At 39.3% G+C, this 17,222-nt stretch overlaps 1 protein-coding gene across 1 annotated transcript; it reads left to right on the top strand.

The window, feature by feature from the left end:
• Positions 1-2,203: 2,203 nt before the first annotated feature.
• On the top strand, positions 2,204-11,792 carry ostn (osteocrin). Its single transcript, XM_088346104.1, has 5 exons — positions 2,204-2,223; positions 4,415-4,504; positions 8,132-8,340; positions 11,476-11,585; positions 11,655-11,792. The coding sequence occupies exons 2-4, from the start codon at positions 4,415-4,417 to the stop codon at positions 11,558-11,560; spliced, it is 384 nt and encodes a 127-aa protein (XP_088202230.1). The 5' UTR covers positions 2,204-2,223; the 3' UTR covers positions 11,561-11,585; positions 11,655-11,792.
• Positions 11,793-17,222: the final 5,430 nt, after the last annotated feature.

Genomic DNA, 17,222 nt, shown 5'->3' with positions numbered 1-17,222 from the left:
AATACTTGATTTGTAGGATATTTTGGCTTGGCGACCACATGGTCAAAATACCATTCTCGGAGGGGCCGGACTAGTAGATAATCGTATAATAGTGGGCCTTAGCTGGAGGGCTGGGGGTCCTTTCGGAGGCTCACAATTAAATATTGATCGAGGGATGTAAGATTTGATTATAAAATGATTATTGAGGAGTTTTTTTCAATAATGTTGTTTCCTTTCACTAAGATTTAATCTCTTGTATTGTTTATCAACTGCATTTTTCTTTTAAAAAACAAAAAAACAATAGCTGGATTCATATCCACGACAGTTTATTTGACTTGGGAAACTAATGTTGACTGTAAAGTGACAAATATAGCATTCAGTTAAGGATTTAAATGATTGTTTTAAGGTTTTTAAAGCTTTTCATGAAAACATTAACCTGAATATGGGAACTTTGCTGTCAAAATTCATATCTATTCTAGAAAGGAGCAGATTCTTTAAACTTCTGCAAAGACACTGACTGCAAAGACTGAAAATATATGCCGTATATTTTTACTGCCTTTTGTACTGTTACTCTTATTTTAAGAACACAAATAACATGGGGAAAGGTTTCCTCAATGTTCTTTGGTCAGCAAATACAGCTACATGCTTTGCAAGTGGGGCCTGGCTCTTGTGAAATTCGGTGGACATATTTAAAACTGCAAGTCATTTTACTCTTGTGCTCCTCTCAGCATTGTCTCACGGGCCTAACAAAATGATCTGGCGGGCCACATTCGACAAATGTTTTGGAGTTTGACATACATAGACTTGGTGCTTCGTTTACCACTGGTTCACTCTTTCGCAGATTTTGAATTGAATTGTCTTTATTGTCATTGAATTCAACGTATCGTGCATTGTGTTCTGATACACAGCAGACAGCGGGGACAAATTAGGGAGGGCGCACTGTGTTGTGTGGGTCTGACTGTCTGTGTGAACAGCAGGCAATCGCTGCTTCTCAAAACCAAATGGGAAGCATACAGACTACTAGCTTTAAGCGGCTCATTATATTGAAAAAAATTCATCAATTAAATCGGATTCTTAGGAAAATCAGAAGCGTGCAAAGAAATACTGATTATCAGCGGGTACTTTGTGGATTATTTTCAGGTTCGAGAAATGACTGAGGCGGTGTCGGAGTGAAGGTAAAAGCGGTGCTGCTGGTCCGGCTTAACGCTATGGCTAAGCTATGTAGCGACCCTCACAAGCTACCCCTTGCGGAGCCTGTATTTCAGCATCGCTAGATCCTTTACCCGTAAAACGGGTAACGTGGAGCTACAACTCGTGGGTATCCGCTACATTTGGGACTCCTGTATTTTAATCATCGTGAAAACTTGGCTCAAATTAAGGACATCCGATGCTAGCGCGCAGCCAGACGGCCGCTCTCTAAATTGCTTTCTTACCCTGAGAGGAGAAGCCCTCCAATTTTGTAATAATTTGGTTTGATGACAATAAAACTATTCATTCAACTGAAAGTATGTGTTGTGTATGTCATGTGCTGTGGCATATAGTAGTTCTTTGCTTACGGTCGTATAACTCCCAGTCGGTAATGACGTTATCTCGAGGTAAGTTTGCTCCTTGGGGTGCTTTAATGAAGGTGCAAAGATACTTTGCGGATTTTCCATTTTTGCGGTTATGGTTCCCACTAAAAACTGGGGGACCTCTGCATATGTTTTGGAAAATAGAGATAAAGTAGAAGTACTGAAGGGGGAACAGTAACTCAGGAGGTAAAGCGCTCGCCTTGAGAACAAGAAAATCACAGGTTCAATTCCCGGGTCCTCCGTGTTATATGTCAAGGTGTCCTTGGGCAAGACACTGAATCCCTAATTCCCCCGACAAGCAAGTAGTTGCCTTGTATGGCTGACGCTGCTATCGGTGTGTGAGTGTGTGTGAATGGGTAAGTGTGAAGCACACTGTAAAGAGCTTTGGGAGGTCTTCATTGAAAAGCGCTAGATAAAAGCAGACCATTTACATTACAGAGAAAAAAATGATGAAAGGCAAACGAACTCCTATCAATTGCCAATTTACTTGACGACGTTGCCACATGCAAACACAAACACACACAAACGCACACATGTAACACAGTGGAAAAAAGGGGTACAGGAAGTGTGTCACATGGGAGGCTGAACATTGGAAAGACGGACGGACAGCTGCTATAAAACCTGACATCAAGTCTGCACACGGGAACAGACAAGAGGACACATTGAAGGTAAGGTGAGTGTTTTTGCAAACATCTGAGCATGGGGTTCCCGTGGATAATATTTTCAATGAGCATCCCCTTCTTTCCATGTTTCAATAATTGCCATGTTTTCACGCGCTTTTGCGGATAGATTTGCATTGTATTGTATTCACGTGCTTCTGATTGCTTGCTGCAAATTATGTGATTGAAGTGACTACAACTATTTTGAATGTTGTATTTGAGATTACTGTATGTGCTCATGATTTTTGTTTTATCTAGGAAAAAAGTTTCTATCCATACATTTTATGTCAATATTTATCGTCCAGGGATTATTATGTAAATCTATTTTATAAATAAAACCTATTAAGCATTGCTTAAACATGAATAAATATTGATTTCATAACTTATGTAGTAACTGTCTCACAATATTAGTTATTAACTTGTCATTACTTAACACAGGTAAGTCAGGATGTTTTCTCTCAAGAAAATTCTAGAAGAGTGCAGTTACTACTAATTAGCAATTTGTATATTCATGATTAGTCATGGGTTAAAATGATGGAATATGAATTCAATGATAGGCAGGAACTATACTAAAAATAGATTTGATCCATAATTTGTACATGTTTTTCAAAATGAATAAAAAAAACCATTATAAAATAAAATAAGTTTGCATTGAAAATGAACAAAGCTCCTGGAAGCCACTACAGTACTAATAATTAATTTGATATGGTTGAGGACAGAGGTCTCCAACGTGGTGCCCAAAGGCATTAGGCTCAGGAGGTAGAGCGCTCGTCTTGGGATCCAGAGATCACAGTTCGAATCCCGGCTCCTCCGTGTTACATGTCGAAGTGTCCTTGGGTAAGACACTGAACCCCTAATACCCCCAATAAGCAGGTTAGCGCCTTACATGGCTGCACGGCCACTATTGGGAAATGTGAAGCACACTGTAAAGCGCTTTGGGAAGTCATTGACTTGAAAAGCGCTATATAAATGCAGATCATTTCATTTCATTAGGGTGCCCCCTAAAGACAGCTGAGGTGCCCGCACACCTCACTAGTGCTAGGTCATCGTGATTTTCCAGCAAAATGATTTTTTTTGTTGGCTGACTGTGTCTATTTAACCCTACTTTCAAAAATGAACCTGTTAATAACATAGTATCAACATCAAAATAACACGAGTTTTCATTTTAGACATGCATTTCAAACTGGGTGCCTTTTGCTCTAATTATTAACGAAAAGTAGCTCTCAGTTTCAAAAGGATTGGAAACCCTTGGTCTAGGAATGGTTTATTAAAAGTGCATTTACTAATATTTAGTAATTAACGTATTCAAAGTATTAATAAATTAGTCACGCTTGAAACTAGTTTATATGTGTTTTCAATCATGCAAAAGGGACACTGCAAAATATTTGACCACTCGATGTCACTGTACTGTGTAGTGACTCAAAAATAAGTGTTACAAAGTACAAAGGAGAATACAAACTACAGAGACTCAAAATGACCAAACTACACAATTTATCCTCTCAATTTTTTCACCCAACGTTTCACAAGGTTTTCGGCATAGCAGGCAAACAATCATGTCAGCTCCCGCTAGGTGAGCTTCGCGTTACATGGAAAAAAAAAAAAAATATATATATATATATATCTTTTGACCTACGAGTATTAAAAAATGCACGTAATATGATAGGAAATGTATTTTACTACTGTTGTAAATGAATAAAATAGAAGGAGCTAAATAAAACACAAAAAATAGCCATTGTAAGTTTACATCGAAAAGACTTGCACAAAGGTCAGGGAAGACCAGGATATTTTTGTGAATGGAAGAATTCACAGTGCATGTGTTTGTGTGTGTGTGTTATGAAAGGGACCTGCATCAGCAAAACGAGTGTGCACGTGGACCTACAATGTGCAACGTCAAGAATGCGTTTGACATGGGAGGCATGCCCGTCTTTGCGCGCGTAGGTCTCTTGGGGTGCGGGCTCGCTTTTGGACGGTCAAAAGAAGTTTATTTGCAGGGATGGAAAGTGCTAAAATTAGCTCCATGTTGCTGGACAATACACATCCCCGTCAGCAAAGCTAAAAGTGGGCCACGCGTGTACGTGTGAGCGCTGGTGTGTGGATTCCGCTCCAGGTGTTGGCGCGCAGCGCAAATGTGTTTGTAGGCTAATATGCTAACGTGGGGGTCAAAGGTGCGGAGTTTGATGCGTTTTGGGTACCGTTGTGTTCCAGATGCACTTGTGCGGCGCTCTACTCCTCATCTGTTTGCTGTCCGTCAAGGTGGTCCAATGCGAGTCCCGCGTGGCGCCGGTGCGACAACAGGTCAGAATCGAACATATGCTCAAACGCTATTAAGAGAATTCAAGAAGTTTGTTGTTGTGTTTTCTTTTTTGAAAACATGCCAGTTTAGCAAAGGAATGAGAAGGAACAGATAGAGGAGGGGTCTGGAAATCTTTTTGACCCAAAGAACCATAATAGCAAAATATTTTGATATTTTTGGGACAGACATACCCTATATTTTAAGACAAAAGTCAGCAAAAACTCTCTAGACAAAAGCTTAGTTTTCAGCGCATTTTATTTCACGATGTGACGTTAGATTTGTCACGGTTGCCCATGACTTCCAATTGGCCCCGCCCGTTTGGCACCAGCTGCGGCTTGTTGATTGGCGTCCCTCCTATTTAAGCTCAGTGCTCTCACCCACCCTTTGTCAGCGCGTCAACGAACCTCTGCACCAGCAAGACGTGGGTTTTGACTCTGTCCGGTTTTCTGCTTGTGTTTCCTGTCAGGTATCGTTCCCGTCTATTTTTTCCTGTTTAATATTGATCTCCAGTTTCGTTCCCGGCTATTTTGTTCCATTTGTTATCGATCTCCAGTGTCTGGTAGCGTTCCCGTCTAGTTTGTCCTGTTAAATTTCGATCTCCAGTGTCTGGTATCGTTTCCGTCTCTCTCGTCCTGCTTGTTATCGGACTCCAGTCTCCAGTGCCTGATATCAATTCTGTCTGTCCCGTCCTGTCCAGTATCGACCCCATCTGTCCGATTTCTGCTCGTGCAATTGGTATCGAGCTCGTCGGCCTCTGGCTTCCTATCATTCCAACGCCAGAATGCTGCCTTTATCCTTCCGACCAGCGATTGCCGAATCACTGGCGTTTGTGTTAATGTGCATGAAAATAAAGCTTATGTGAGAAACGTTATCCTTCTGGGTCCTCCTCCTGTTCCGGTTCTTGACATTGATAACATTTATGAAATAATAAACATGCGAAAACCAGTGTCCCATATCAACAAATATACCACTTTAACCTTGTCTCCATCCCACAGTTACTTAAGATCATTGAGGTCCATTTTGTTATTCAAAACAAGATGCAAGCCGCGTTCTATTGTAAATATGTCACAAAAAATGCAAGCAAAAAGTTTATGGATGTATTTCCCTTCAGTGCAGTGGGTGCGTGTAAGAGAGAAGGGAGCGTGCTGTATTATATAGCTTCGCCCACCCCTACCGCTAACCCAATCAAATTGTTCGGTGTGCTTGGCTAGCTTTTGTGGGGAATTACAGTTTGTTGTGTGGGTTTTTATCATAAAGTGTATGAACAGTGAATATACATTATTTAATGAGCTTCCATACTAAGGATTGTTTGGCAATGTACAGCCAAAACGGGGTTTTTTGGTGTGGCACCTTTACTGTAATCTGTAAATAAAACTCGGCCATTTACATACTGGCATGAATTACCTGAACAGCTTCAATCATGCATGCACTTTACCTGACATAGAACTTAGCAAAATTGAACACTGCTCAGGAATTTTGCCTATGCAGCATAGTTTTATCAAGCCATATGGACTCATGAAAAGAGCCATATATGGTTCCCGACTTCTGAGGTAGAGTAAGAGGTTCACATGTTGTGCCTGATGTCTAATAAGAAGGCTTCTTCTGTTCCTGGGAACCATGGAATGGAATCTGTACCATTTGGGGCAGAAAATCGTAACCCCAAAAAGTAGCTTCAAGAAGGACAGGAAATATGGTCAAGATGGCCCATGCGGTTATAAGTATTCTTAAAGATGCAAAGTGTGAGGAAATAGTTTACGTTTTTGCATAAATCTCTATTCTTTTTTGATTGGTGTATTTCAAATGTTCTCCGAGACAGTGCCTTTTGAATATAGTTTGTCTTGTCTTACTGTCAGGACCAGAACGAAGACAGGACCCACTTGCGTGTATTTCTCCTAGTTTTATTAGGAAGAAGGGAAAGGGTAGTATACACGATCCGTAGATCGTTGATCGTGGGGAGCAGGTTATTCAGACGCGGAATTGGTATTTCCGTGGCGAGCGAAGGCAGTGACGAGAGCGGCGGAAAACAGATCGATGGCCGGGAAGGGCGAGCAAAAACGTAGTTAAGTTCAGAAAATGGGTCGGAGCCGGGAATCAAACAGGAATCAGGACAGGAGAGGGTCAGGGTCGAAAGGCTTGCCTACCGTGAGCTGAGGTTCGCAGACGGACCGACAAAAGGGGACTGACATGACAGAGTTTGAATACTGACAGGGAGCCAATCCGTCAACAAGTTGCAGCTGGCGCCCACGGGCTGGGCCAATTGGGTGCCATGGCAACCGTGACACTTACTCATTCTGAGCTGTGTTTAAGGAGGAACATCAGCACTCTAGCAGGCCAGTCGCCATATTGTTTTACGTGCTAATTAGTCGAACAGATTACGAGTGTTTTAACTAAAGTTATGGTCGTTTTTGTGGAGAATGCTTAGGCGTTGTGTCACATGTGGATGCAGTAATTGTACAACAAAGAGCGAACAGCCAAAAAGGGGCTACATGGCAAGAAAAACACAGAGACTCCAACAGGAGGCCAGATCACACAATGAGCCGCCAAGCTAACTGAGAACAAGGAAAATCGGCAATGGCTACAGCGCTGAACAAGAAGGAGGCTGAAAATAAAGCATATGGAAACAATAAATTTACACATATATGCACACACACATACATACATACATACATACATACATACATACATACATACATACATACATACATACATACATACATACATACATACATACATACATACATACATACATACATACATACATACATACATACATATATATTATTATTATTGTTATTATGATGAGGACTATTGCCAGTCAGTACAATATAGGTGAACGAGCAAATACAAAGGCTAGAAGCGCAATCGGCAAAACAGAAAATGAGAGTAGTAGTACCTGAGTCACCTGGGCTGAGGCATCTGCTGGGTCAGGTCACGTTGCTGCCGCTCTTCTCGCACCATTTCTTTGAAATTGGATGTCGGACCTGAAAATATGCTTACACACCGTGAAGGCCAAGTCAAATCAAGTCAAGTCATGTTTATTTGTATAGCCCTTAATCACAAAGAGTCTCAAAGGGCTGCACAGACTACAGATTATTGAAAACCACAGACTATTATGACACCATCCCTTCATCTAAAACCTACAAGAGGGCAAATAATACACATATTATCAACATAAAATATAGGTTATTCATATGCTATAGAGTAGAAGTGTTTTTAAGCTTAGATTTAAACATTTCCACTGAGGTTGCAGATCGAATCTCAGGGGAAGAGCATTCCACACAACCGGGGCCCGAATGGAGAACGCTCTCAAACCTGCGGATCTCTTCTTGGCTCTTGGGATCACAAGTAGACCAGCGTTTTCGGAGCGAAGGCTCCGGACCGGATCATAGGGGGAAATTAATTCTGAAAGATATGAGGTAGCCATGCACGAACCTTAAAATCACATCTTCAGCTAACAGGGGGGCAATGCAGGTTAGCTAAAATCGGGGCAATGTGATCAAACTTTCTTGTCTTAGTTAAAAGCCTCGCTGCAGCATTTCAGCATTGAAGGGAGTTCAATACTTTTTTGTTCTTTTTTAAAAGAGGCCATTTTAAAATGCAGTGATCCCACTCACATTTGCCTTTTGCAGCTTGTTGACAGCAACGCGACGATAAGGTCTGCACCCGCCGCAATAGCGCACCTGGGTGGTATCAAAAGGCTCCAGCCGAATCACAGAGCGAAAGCTGAAAACGACGTCACGGAACCCAAAAGGAAAAGGAACTTCCCTGGCAATGGCTCGTTCCTGGATCGACTGTCCGTCGGCGTCATTAACACCAAACATGAAGCCAGCAGACAGAGGTCAGGATATTAAGTGGGAAAGAAAGCGCTGATGGAAAATTGTTTTATTTTTTTGCGGGGTTACGTTCTAAATAAAACTGTTTGAGGTGAAATCTGTAAAGTAGAGTCTTTTATGTTTTTACAATAATTGTACAATTAAATTCTCTATTATACACTTAAACTGAAGAACAACCCCATTCTACCAACGTATGCATTTCGAAAAAAGAGCTGTATGAATTTCTTTACCCGTGCCTGCCCCCTCTGGCTAGTGTCATCATTGCAGCCTCGGTCGTAAAGTTCCTTTGTGATGCAGGTTTCAGTATATGCATTTTTTAAACGCGCTCTAATAAACACCTTTTCCATCTTTCTTGGGGTCTGGGTTGGCGTTTGGATTGTACTTTAAGCAGGCCTCCTCTTACTTCAACCCTTTTCATGCTACACTAACAATTAGAAAAATGTAGGGACGAGCATGATGTCAGACATAAAAGCAGATAGGTGCGGTACTTAATGGAGAAAATATTTAACTTTTTAAGGACACTTTAAAGAATGTTCCCCACCTTATATAAAAGTACTGTATAATTGTTTATTTTTTTTTACAAACAACTGCAGCACCTTCAAAATAATAAGCGGGAAGACTGTTTGGCCAATCAGAACACAATACACAATGCAAATACGTGAAGTAGCAAAACCGTAAAAAATAAACCACGGTATAACAATGTTTTGATGTACTGTACAGGATTTTTTAAACTACTTTTATTTAAAAAATCACGACTTTCCCATGAGACAGATCATTCAGATTGTTTATATAGTATTATGGTTTTTTTTTTTTTGCCTTGGAAAACCATGCTTGTGAGCGTTTAGCGTTCAGAGAAAATGGAGAAAAAACTATTAGAATTTGGTGTCTGTAACGTCAAATTATTTTACTTGTTGATTCCATCTTCTGGTTTAAATCATCATTGCAGCCTATGTCAAGCTCATTTTTTTAAAAACATGCAGTATGTAAAATTCTTAGACTTTCTGGAATAAACTCTTGCTTTTTTATTATTTTAGGGTTTGGGTTGGCATGGCATTTGGACCGTTTATACATACATTTTATATATATATATATATATATATATATATATATATATATATATATATATATATATATATATATACACATCTTTGACAGTATGTAAAATGCTGTTCTGTTTAGTAAATTATCATTATTTTTTTTTAAATAAAATCCTACCAATGATATCACTAGAAGTCTCAGCTTTAAAAAAATAATCAAATGGTGATTCCTGTAATTGTTCATTACAACCCCTAGCAAAAAGTTTGGAATCACCAGTCTTGAGCAAGCCCTCAGTCAGACATTTTGTTATTCTGTAGAAAAAAACTCAGATCACAAACGTGAAAAAATGGGTCTGACAGCGGCAAACAACATCAAGGTAAAATAAGTTCTGGTACTTCCTTCAATCTTGATTCAACTCCTAGAAAAAAGTATGGAATCACCAGTCTTGGGCAAGGTCTCACTCAGACATTTTAATCTGTCGAAAAAACTCAGATCACAAACATTAAACAATCGTAAGGTCATTCCAAAGTGTAACATATTGGCATTCAGATACACTACAGGAAACTAAGAAAAAACATTTCAATGGACAGTAAATGATACTTTTATAGAGCAAGTGCGGGGAAATAAATATGGAATCGCTCCTTTCTGAGGAAAAAAATATGGAATCACACCCAAGGACACACCCAGTCAATGTCAGTTCCTTATTTGGGGACCTGGCTTAGATGAAGTCTGCTCGTTAGTCAGCAGTTAAAAACAGTATAGTTATCACACCTTGGAGGGCTCCTGGACTAAGTGGATTGGCAAGAATCATGACTCCAACAAGAGAGATGTCTCTTGAGACCAAAGACAGGATCATCAAACTTCTTGAACAAGGTATCTCTATTCGTATGGTTGCCAAAGATGTGGGCTGTTTACAGTCAGCTGTATAGAAGATTCGGACCAAGTACAAACAGCATGGGAAGGTTGTTAAAGTTAAGCGTACTGAAACCATGGTTTACACTTAAAAACAAAAGAACAAGACTGTAATGGGCTAAAGAGAGGCAATCATGGACTGTGGATGACTGGATGGAGGTTGTCTTCAGTGATGAGTCACACATCTGCATTGGACAAGGTGATTATGCTGGAACTTTTGTTTGGTGCCATTCGGTGAGATATAAAAAGAGGCCTGGCTTGAGAAAATGTAAAATTCCCCCAGTCCTTAATGATATGTCAGGCAAAGGCACTAGGGAAATGACTGTGGTCAAATCTCCAATATATGCACAAGTTAACATTGACATTTTAGACAGCTTTCTTTTTCGTTCAATTGAAAAAATGATTGGAGATGATGAACTCATTTTCCAAGATGACAATGCATCATGCCACAGAGCAAAAGCAGTGAAAGCATTCCTTGCAGTCAACGGCATGGCCTGCAAATAGCCCAGATCTTAACCCTATTGAAAACCTGTGGTGGAAATTGAAAAAAAAAATGGCCACAGCGGGGCTCTGACCTGCAAAGATGATCTGGCAACTGCAATCAAAGAGAGGTGATGTCACATTAATAAAGAATACTGCTTGTCACTCATCAAGTCCATGCCTCAGAGACTGCAAGCTGTCATAAAAGCCAAGTGTGGTGCAACTAAATACTAGTGATATGTTTGATTGTTATTTTATTGTCTGTTTTTCATGATTCCATATTTTCTTCCTCAGAACGGAGTGATTCCATATTAATTTCCCTGCACTTGCTCTACAAAAGTAACATGTACTGACAATTGTAATGTTTTTTTCCTAATTTCTTTTAGTGTTTCTAAGTGCTAACATGTTGTACTTTGGAATGACCTTACGATTGTTTAATGTTTGTGATCTGAGTTTTTTCGACAGATTAAAATGTCTGAGTGAGGCCTTGCCCAAGACTGGCGATTCCATACTTTTTTCTAGGAGTTGCATCAAGAGTAAAGGAAAGGAAGTACCAGAACTTATTTTACCTTGATGTTGTTTGCGGCTGTTAGACCCATTTGGTCGATAACTTCTTCTCGCTATCCATAGCTGGGCTAGTTATTTAACGTTAATGTGTGAAAAAAAAAGATAGTAGTGGTGTAAAAATGTTCTATTTTTGTGGTTATCAGGTTGAATGAGTTCCCGCAGCAACGTCTAAGACTTCCGCCCATAGACAGGATTGGAATGAGACACTTGCCAAACAGAAGAGGCTAACAAGCGCTACTTATGGACAATTGAGGTATACAGTAGCATGTTACTGTCCCACATTCATTTCGCATGACTTACTATGCTTGGGCCCTTGTTACAGGTCTCAACCAATCAGCAGCTGCAGAACTCACAATCAAGCAATTCACATGGAAGCCAAAAACATTGTTTTTTTTTATACTTTAATCAAAATATGTGTCAAACTTTGTACCTGCTTGTATCAAATACCGTTTTGTTGTTTTAATAAATAGTATCGTATTGTACAAAACAGGTCTCCAAGGTGGTATCCGTGGGCACCAGGGTGACAGCTGAGGTGCCCGCAGATCTGGTTCAAAATTAGCCCAGGTCATCGTGATTTTCAAGTAAAATAATATTTTATTGGTTGACTGAGTCTAATTAAACCCTGTTTTTAACAGTTAAGCTGGTAATATACTAATAACATAATAAGTTATTGATTTTAGAAATTATAATAAATAATTTCCAGGTCATGGACTTGGATAATTATCAATACTTAAAACATATTTAAGTATTGATAATTATTTTAAGCAATTTATTAAGAGAATAGAATAAGAATCTATTTTTGAAATAAACAAATGTATTTGTTCATTTATCTTTTTATTAATTTATTTTACAGGAAATGCGACAAACTAAATTCCAATTCTGGATTTTTTTTTAAAGAGAATGAGTAAAATATGTAGTATTTTTAGCAAGCTATTTGGCTCTTTTTTTCCAGCTTTTTAGCTAAGCTATTGTCCAACCTATTTCGCTATTAAATGTAAAAATCAAGCCATATTTATATTTTTTGCATGCTATCTGGCTAGCTTTTTATATTGATTGTTATAAAGCTGAATGTTGGCCTTGTTTCTAGCTAGCCATCTACCTTTTTCATCTTTCTAACTAGCTATTTAGTAGGCTTTTAATCTTTTTGCTAGCCATCTAGGCCTTTTTAAATCATTTACCTGTTTACCTTTCTAGCTAACTATCAAGCTACAGTTTTGGCTATTTAGTAAGACATCTATCTAAGTTGCTATCTTGGAAATGTGTGCCAAACCGGATACCCTTTGCGCTCATTAGTAACAAAAGTAGCTCGATGCTTGAAAAAGGTTGGAGACTCCTGGTATAAAACATTAAATAATGTAAATAAAACTAGTATCGTCGATTAAATTCAATCTTTGTATTACAGCATGTATTGGATGTGTCCCCTACATGGGAACCTATTTTACGTCAAGTGGAGTCAAGTCATGTTTATTTGTAAAGCACTTAATCACAAGAAGTCTGAAAGGGCTGTCCGGACTAGACTACCATTACACCATCCCCTGATCCACAACCTACATGAGGGCAAGGAAAAACTCAAAAGGCTCAACATGAGGAAAATGAAGAAACCTTGAGAAGGGGCTACCCATGAGGTAAACCCCTTTCCAGGATGACTAGGCTGCAATGGATGTTGCAATGGCATCAATAGACAGCATGAAATATAGGAAATGAGTAATACACGGGGGAGCCAAGGGGGGCCCCAGCCTGCTAAAGTTTGGGAACCATTGGTCCAAATCAAGATACCTAAAAACTATAAAACCAGTATAGCTCACCAATAATGTACTCATAGTCAGCTGATAACATGATTCTCAGCAAAAAATGGTCTCGTTATATTCACGACAGTTCAGTTAATGCAACATTGTAAAAATATTTACTCCATCACACAATGATACCAACAGATCAAAAAATGTGAATTTCCCTGCGGGGATGAATAAAGTATCTATCTATCTGTCTAGCCCAAAAGCATTTTTGCATCGTTTGACTGTCCATGTTGAAACCTGTTTGTTTCGCCTCACTCGTCCCTTATGAAAGTAAACCAACTCATAGGATCATTTTGAATATGGCTGTTAGTATCTGACCTTTTGATTTACACAACTCTAGACTAATTGCAAGTTGTTTTTTTTTTATCAGTCCTTAGCCTGCGATGGCCTATGAGGGACTGAATTGAAAAACAAAAATGACCTACTTTGGCTTGAAAAATCTTCAACCAGTTGTGACCGATTCAAATGATGAGTGACACATTGGTTAGCCAATACAATTTCCAACATAAATATATTCATATTTACGATGTGTATTCTCATCTGAGCTGAAAATAAATGTGCGTAATGCACTCGGGATACATTTTTACCTGGAATCATCACGCTCAAGTGTGCACAATGACTGAGTTCTTGAAAGAGAAATCAAACGTTTAGATAGATAGATAGATAGATAGATAGATAGATAGATAGATAGATAGATAGATAGATAGATAGATAGATAGATAGATAGATAGATAGATAGATAGATAGATAGATAGATAGATAGATAGATAGATAGATAGATAGATAGATACTTTGTTCATCCCCGAAGGGAAATTCACATTTCCAGCAGCATCCCTGAGCTGAGAACAATCGAGAACAATCGAAAATAACACAGGAGCTGCTGGAGTGAATGCCATTCGTGACGGCGCCGGAAGAAAAGATTCAATTTGAATCATGTACAAACAAACAAACAATTGAATCATGTACAAACAAACAAACAAAATATTCATGTTTCAATAAGTGGAGTGTTAATAAAATGGGGGGAAAATAATTTCTGATACTGATATAACCAGATAAAACTAATTTTAAGTTACCTGTCCAAATGAATGTTGTGCCATCTCACCTTTCCCACTCTCTCTCCTCTCACCTTTCCCACTCTCTCTCCTGCAGTTGACTTGCTGCTGCTCGCTCCTGAAACTAATACTTACCTCTTTGTGTATTAATGATATATAATAATACAACTCTTTCACAATGTCTAAAAACTGGCCAAAGTAAAATACACAGTTGCAGAGGTTTCAGAGCTGCAAACTGGTCGTCTACAAACAGCCACTTAGAAAAAGCCTTGGGTTAGCTTCAGAAAAATGCATAAAATTCAATTTTTAGTTTTTCAGATTGTGATCAAATTTGACCCGGAGACCAGGTATTGTAAATATTTTCTTTCTAGAAGTCAATCAATGATTGTGCACACTTGCACATAAAAATGGTGCGTAAAAATGAATCAAACGTGGCACCTTTATTTTGGGGTGTATTTTGAATACAGTGAATCTGTGTATCGTTCTTTTCAGAATCTCATTGGCTAACCAATGTGTCAATCATCATTTGAATCAGTTACTGGAGTACATATTTTACACGGTTGGATCCACTGGACAGTCGTGGAAGTAACGACTCCATGTTTGCGTACACTCAACTCATTTGATGACTACCAGGGGACGGAATGTGTGAGCAACACCGGCTTTATAGTTTTCGGGTATCTTGTCACAGACTGATTCTGATGTTTCTGTGACAAGTATACATCTTGAATCCCAATATTTTAATCTTTCCAATGATATGTGACATGATGTATTTCGGTGACAATGTACAGGCAAGTATTTGTTTATCAACGGTCCGCCAGCGGGCCGTCAGAACGTTGAGGGGTTAAAAGCCTCGCTCCAGGCCTTTGATGCAAGATGTCAGGAGACCGGAGAGTAGTACATTACAGTTATAAAGATGGGAGGTAAAAACACATGATTTATTATCTCAGTACAGACTGGGACAGCATTGGGTGAATTTTAGCAATGTTGCAAAGATAGAAAAAGCTGTTCTAGTAATATTTTTAACGTGTTAACCAATACAAATCAGGGTCAAAAGTGACACTAAAATTTCTGACCGAGTCACTCTGGATATTACATTTGTCAAGTTTCAAAGCAGCACGTCACAGCACTGAGATGTGCCAATTATTAACATTTCAGTGATTTTTCAGGGTTGAGACGCAACAAGTTAAGTGACATTCGTCCATTTATCTCAGTGAGGCATGCCTTCAAAATTCTACAACTTAAGGTAGGAGATTCCTCCATTGGAAGATACAGTTGAATGTTATCTGCATAGAATTGGAAACTCATATTATACTTACAAATAATAACACCTATCGAAAGCATATACAGTGGAACCTCGGTTTTCGAACGACTCACAGTTGAACAAATCGGAGTCCGAAAAAAAAAATTAGAGAAATTCTTGCTTCCTAGTTCGAACAAAAAACGGAGTTCGAACGCCGGTACGACGCGTGAGTGCGTACGCGAGGATGGGATGCTGAGCGGCGTACGGGTGATGAAAATACGTGAAGTCGCAAAACCACGTTAAGTATTCCGCGATACAGCTATGGCTAACTGTAGTGCAGTCGTACCGTCTAGGGGTGGATGTTTCACATCACTTTTTTTACTCTTTTTAATTTTCTCAGGTGCAATTGCACCTCCACTACACTAGGGTACGTCCGAGATTGAACAAATGTGTAGCAAATGGGCCGAGTTACAAAATTTCGTCGAACTCCACCACCCCGATGAAGCTGCAGCCACCAGAGTCATCAATTACTTTACGACAATGTCAGGAACAACTTCCGAAAAGTGCTAAAAAGAAGGCAGAAGCAAGTGTCATTGGATAGATATTTTAAGAGAAAAGAACATCCTGTAGCCGAGTCAGCCGTAGCAAAGAGATTTGAACGTGTGAGCACCCCTCAAACAGAAGAGCTCCCCAAAGTTTTTATGGAAGGGGACTCTCCTTCCAAACAATAATTTTCCTTCCTCCTCAATCCCTCTCCACCGTCCACCTGCGCCTTCTGCTGACCACCACAAAGGTAAAAAATCCTAATCATAATTCTTTTCTTTTTTAATTTTTACACGTTTATGTTAGCGTAATCTTTCGTACGGAAGATTACGATAACGCGAACGTATGATTAGCCTGGGTTACATTTATGTTTATGTTATTTGTGTCTTAAAGGTAAACATTCAGGGTGTTGGAACGGATTAAAACGATTTACAATATTTGTAATGGGAAAAATGATTTCGGTTTTCGAACAAATCGCTTTTCGAACAGGGTTCTGAAACGGATTTTGGTCGAGAGCCGAGGTTCCACTGTACATGCGAATAAAAAAAGAGGACCAATACTGAGCCCTGTGGAACACGACAGGTAACACTAAAAGGCTCAGAGGTCATATAACCATATCTAACATAGGTAGAACTGTTCAAGAGATCAATCCCTTTTCCAGCCGATCTACTTAGATATTATGGTCCAGCAGCACCAACAGCGATGAAGCGTCAATTGCCAGAACATTATGGTTTACTTTAACCAGGTCTGTCCCAGTTGAGTGATAAACCCTTAATCCTGACTGTGTAAATTCAAAAAGATTATTCTCAGAAATTAAGTCATTGAATCAAGTCATGTTTATTCGTATATCCCTTATTCACAAGAAGTCTCAAAGGGCTGCACTCACTATCACAGACTACTATTATGACACCATACCCTGGTCTAAAACCTACATTAAGGCAAGGAAAAACTCAAAAACTGCAGCATGAGGAAAATGAAGAAACCTTGAGAAGGGACTGCACATGAGGTCATCACCCTTCCAGGATGCATGAAATATAGGTCATTCATAAATTAGAGAATTGAAGTTTGTTTTAAGCCTAGATTAAACAGTTCCACTAAGGTTGCAGATCGAATCTCAAAGGGTAAAGTATTCCACAGCACCGGGACCCGGATGTCTTCTTGGCTCTTGGGATCACAAGTAGACCAGCATAAGTAAATAGAAGGAGACCAAGAGAAAGGCCACGATTTACATGGATGGATGGTGTTATGAGTGCACTGCAGGA

The sequence above is a fragment of the Urocampus carinirostris genome, chromosome 10, assembly GCF_059441175.1.
Source record: "Urocampus carinirostris isolate Australia breed hairy pipefish chromosome 10, RoL_Ucar_1.0, whole genome shotgun sequence".
Taxonomy (NCBI): domain Eukaryota; kingdom Metazoa; phylum Chordata; class Actinopteri; order Syngnathiformes; family Syngnathidae; genus Urocampus; species Urocampus carinirostris.
Note: the sequence above shows the minus strand (reverse complement) of the source record. Positions and strands in the feature narration are given on the sequence as shown.

Bases quoted from the DNA above. Each gene is read 5' to 3' on its own strand.
- ostn (XM_088346104.1), top strand. From the start codon at position 4,415: ATGCACTTGTGCGGCGCTCTACTCCTCATCTGTTTGCTGTCCGTCAAG. The intron at 4,505-8,131 runs GTCAGAATCGAA...TGCCTTTTGCAG, and splicing joins TGGCGCCGGTGCGACAACAG to CTTGTTGACAGCAACGCGAC. The intron at 8,341-11,475 runs GTCAGGATATTA...TGTGGTTATCAG, and splicing joins CATGAAGCCAGCAGACAGAG to GTTGAATGAGTTCCCGCAGC.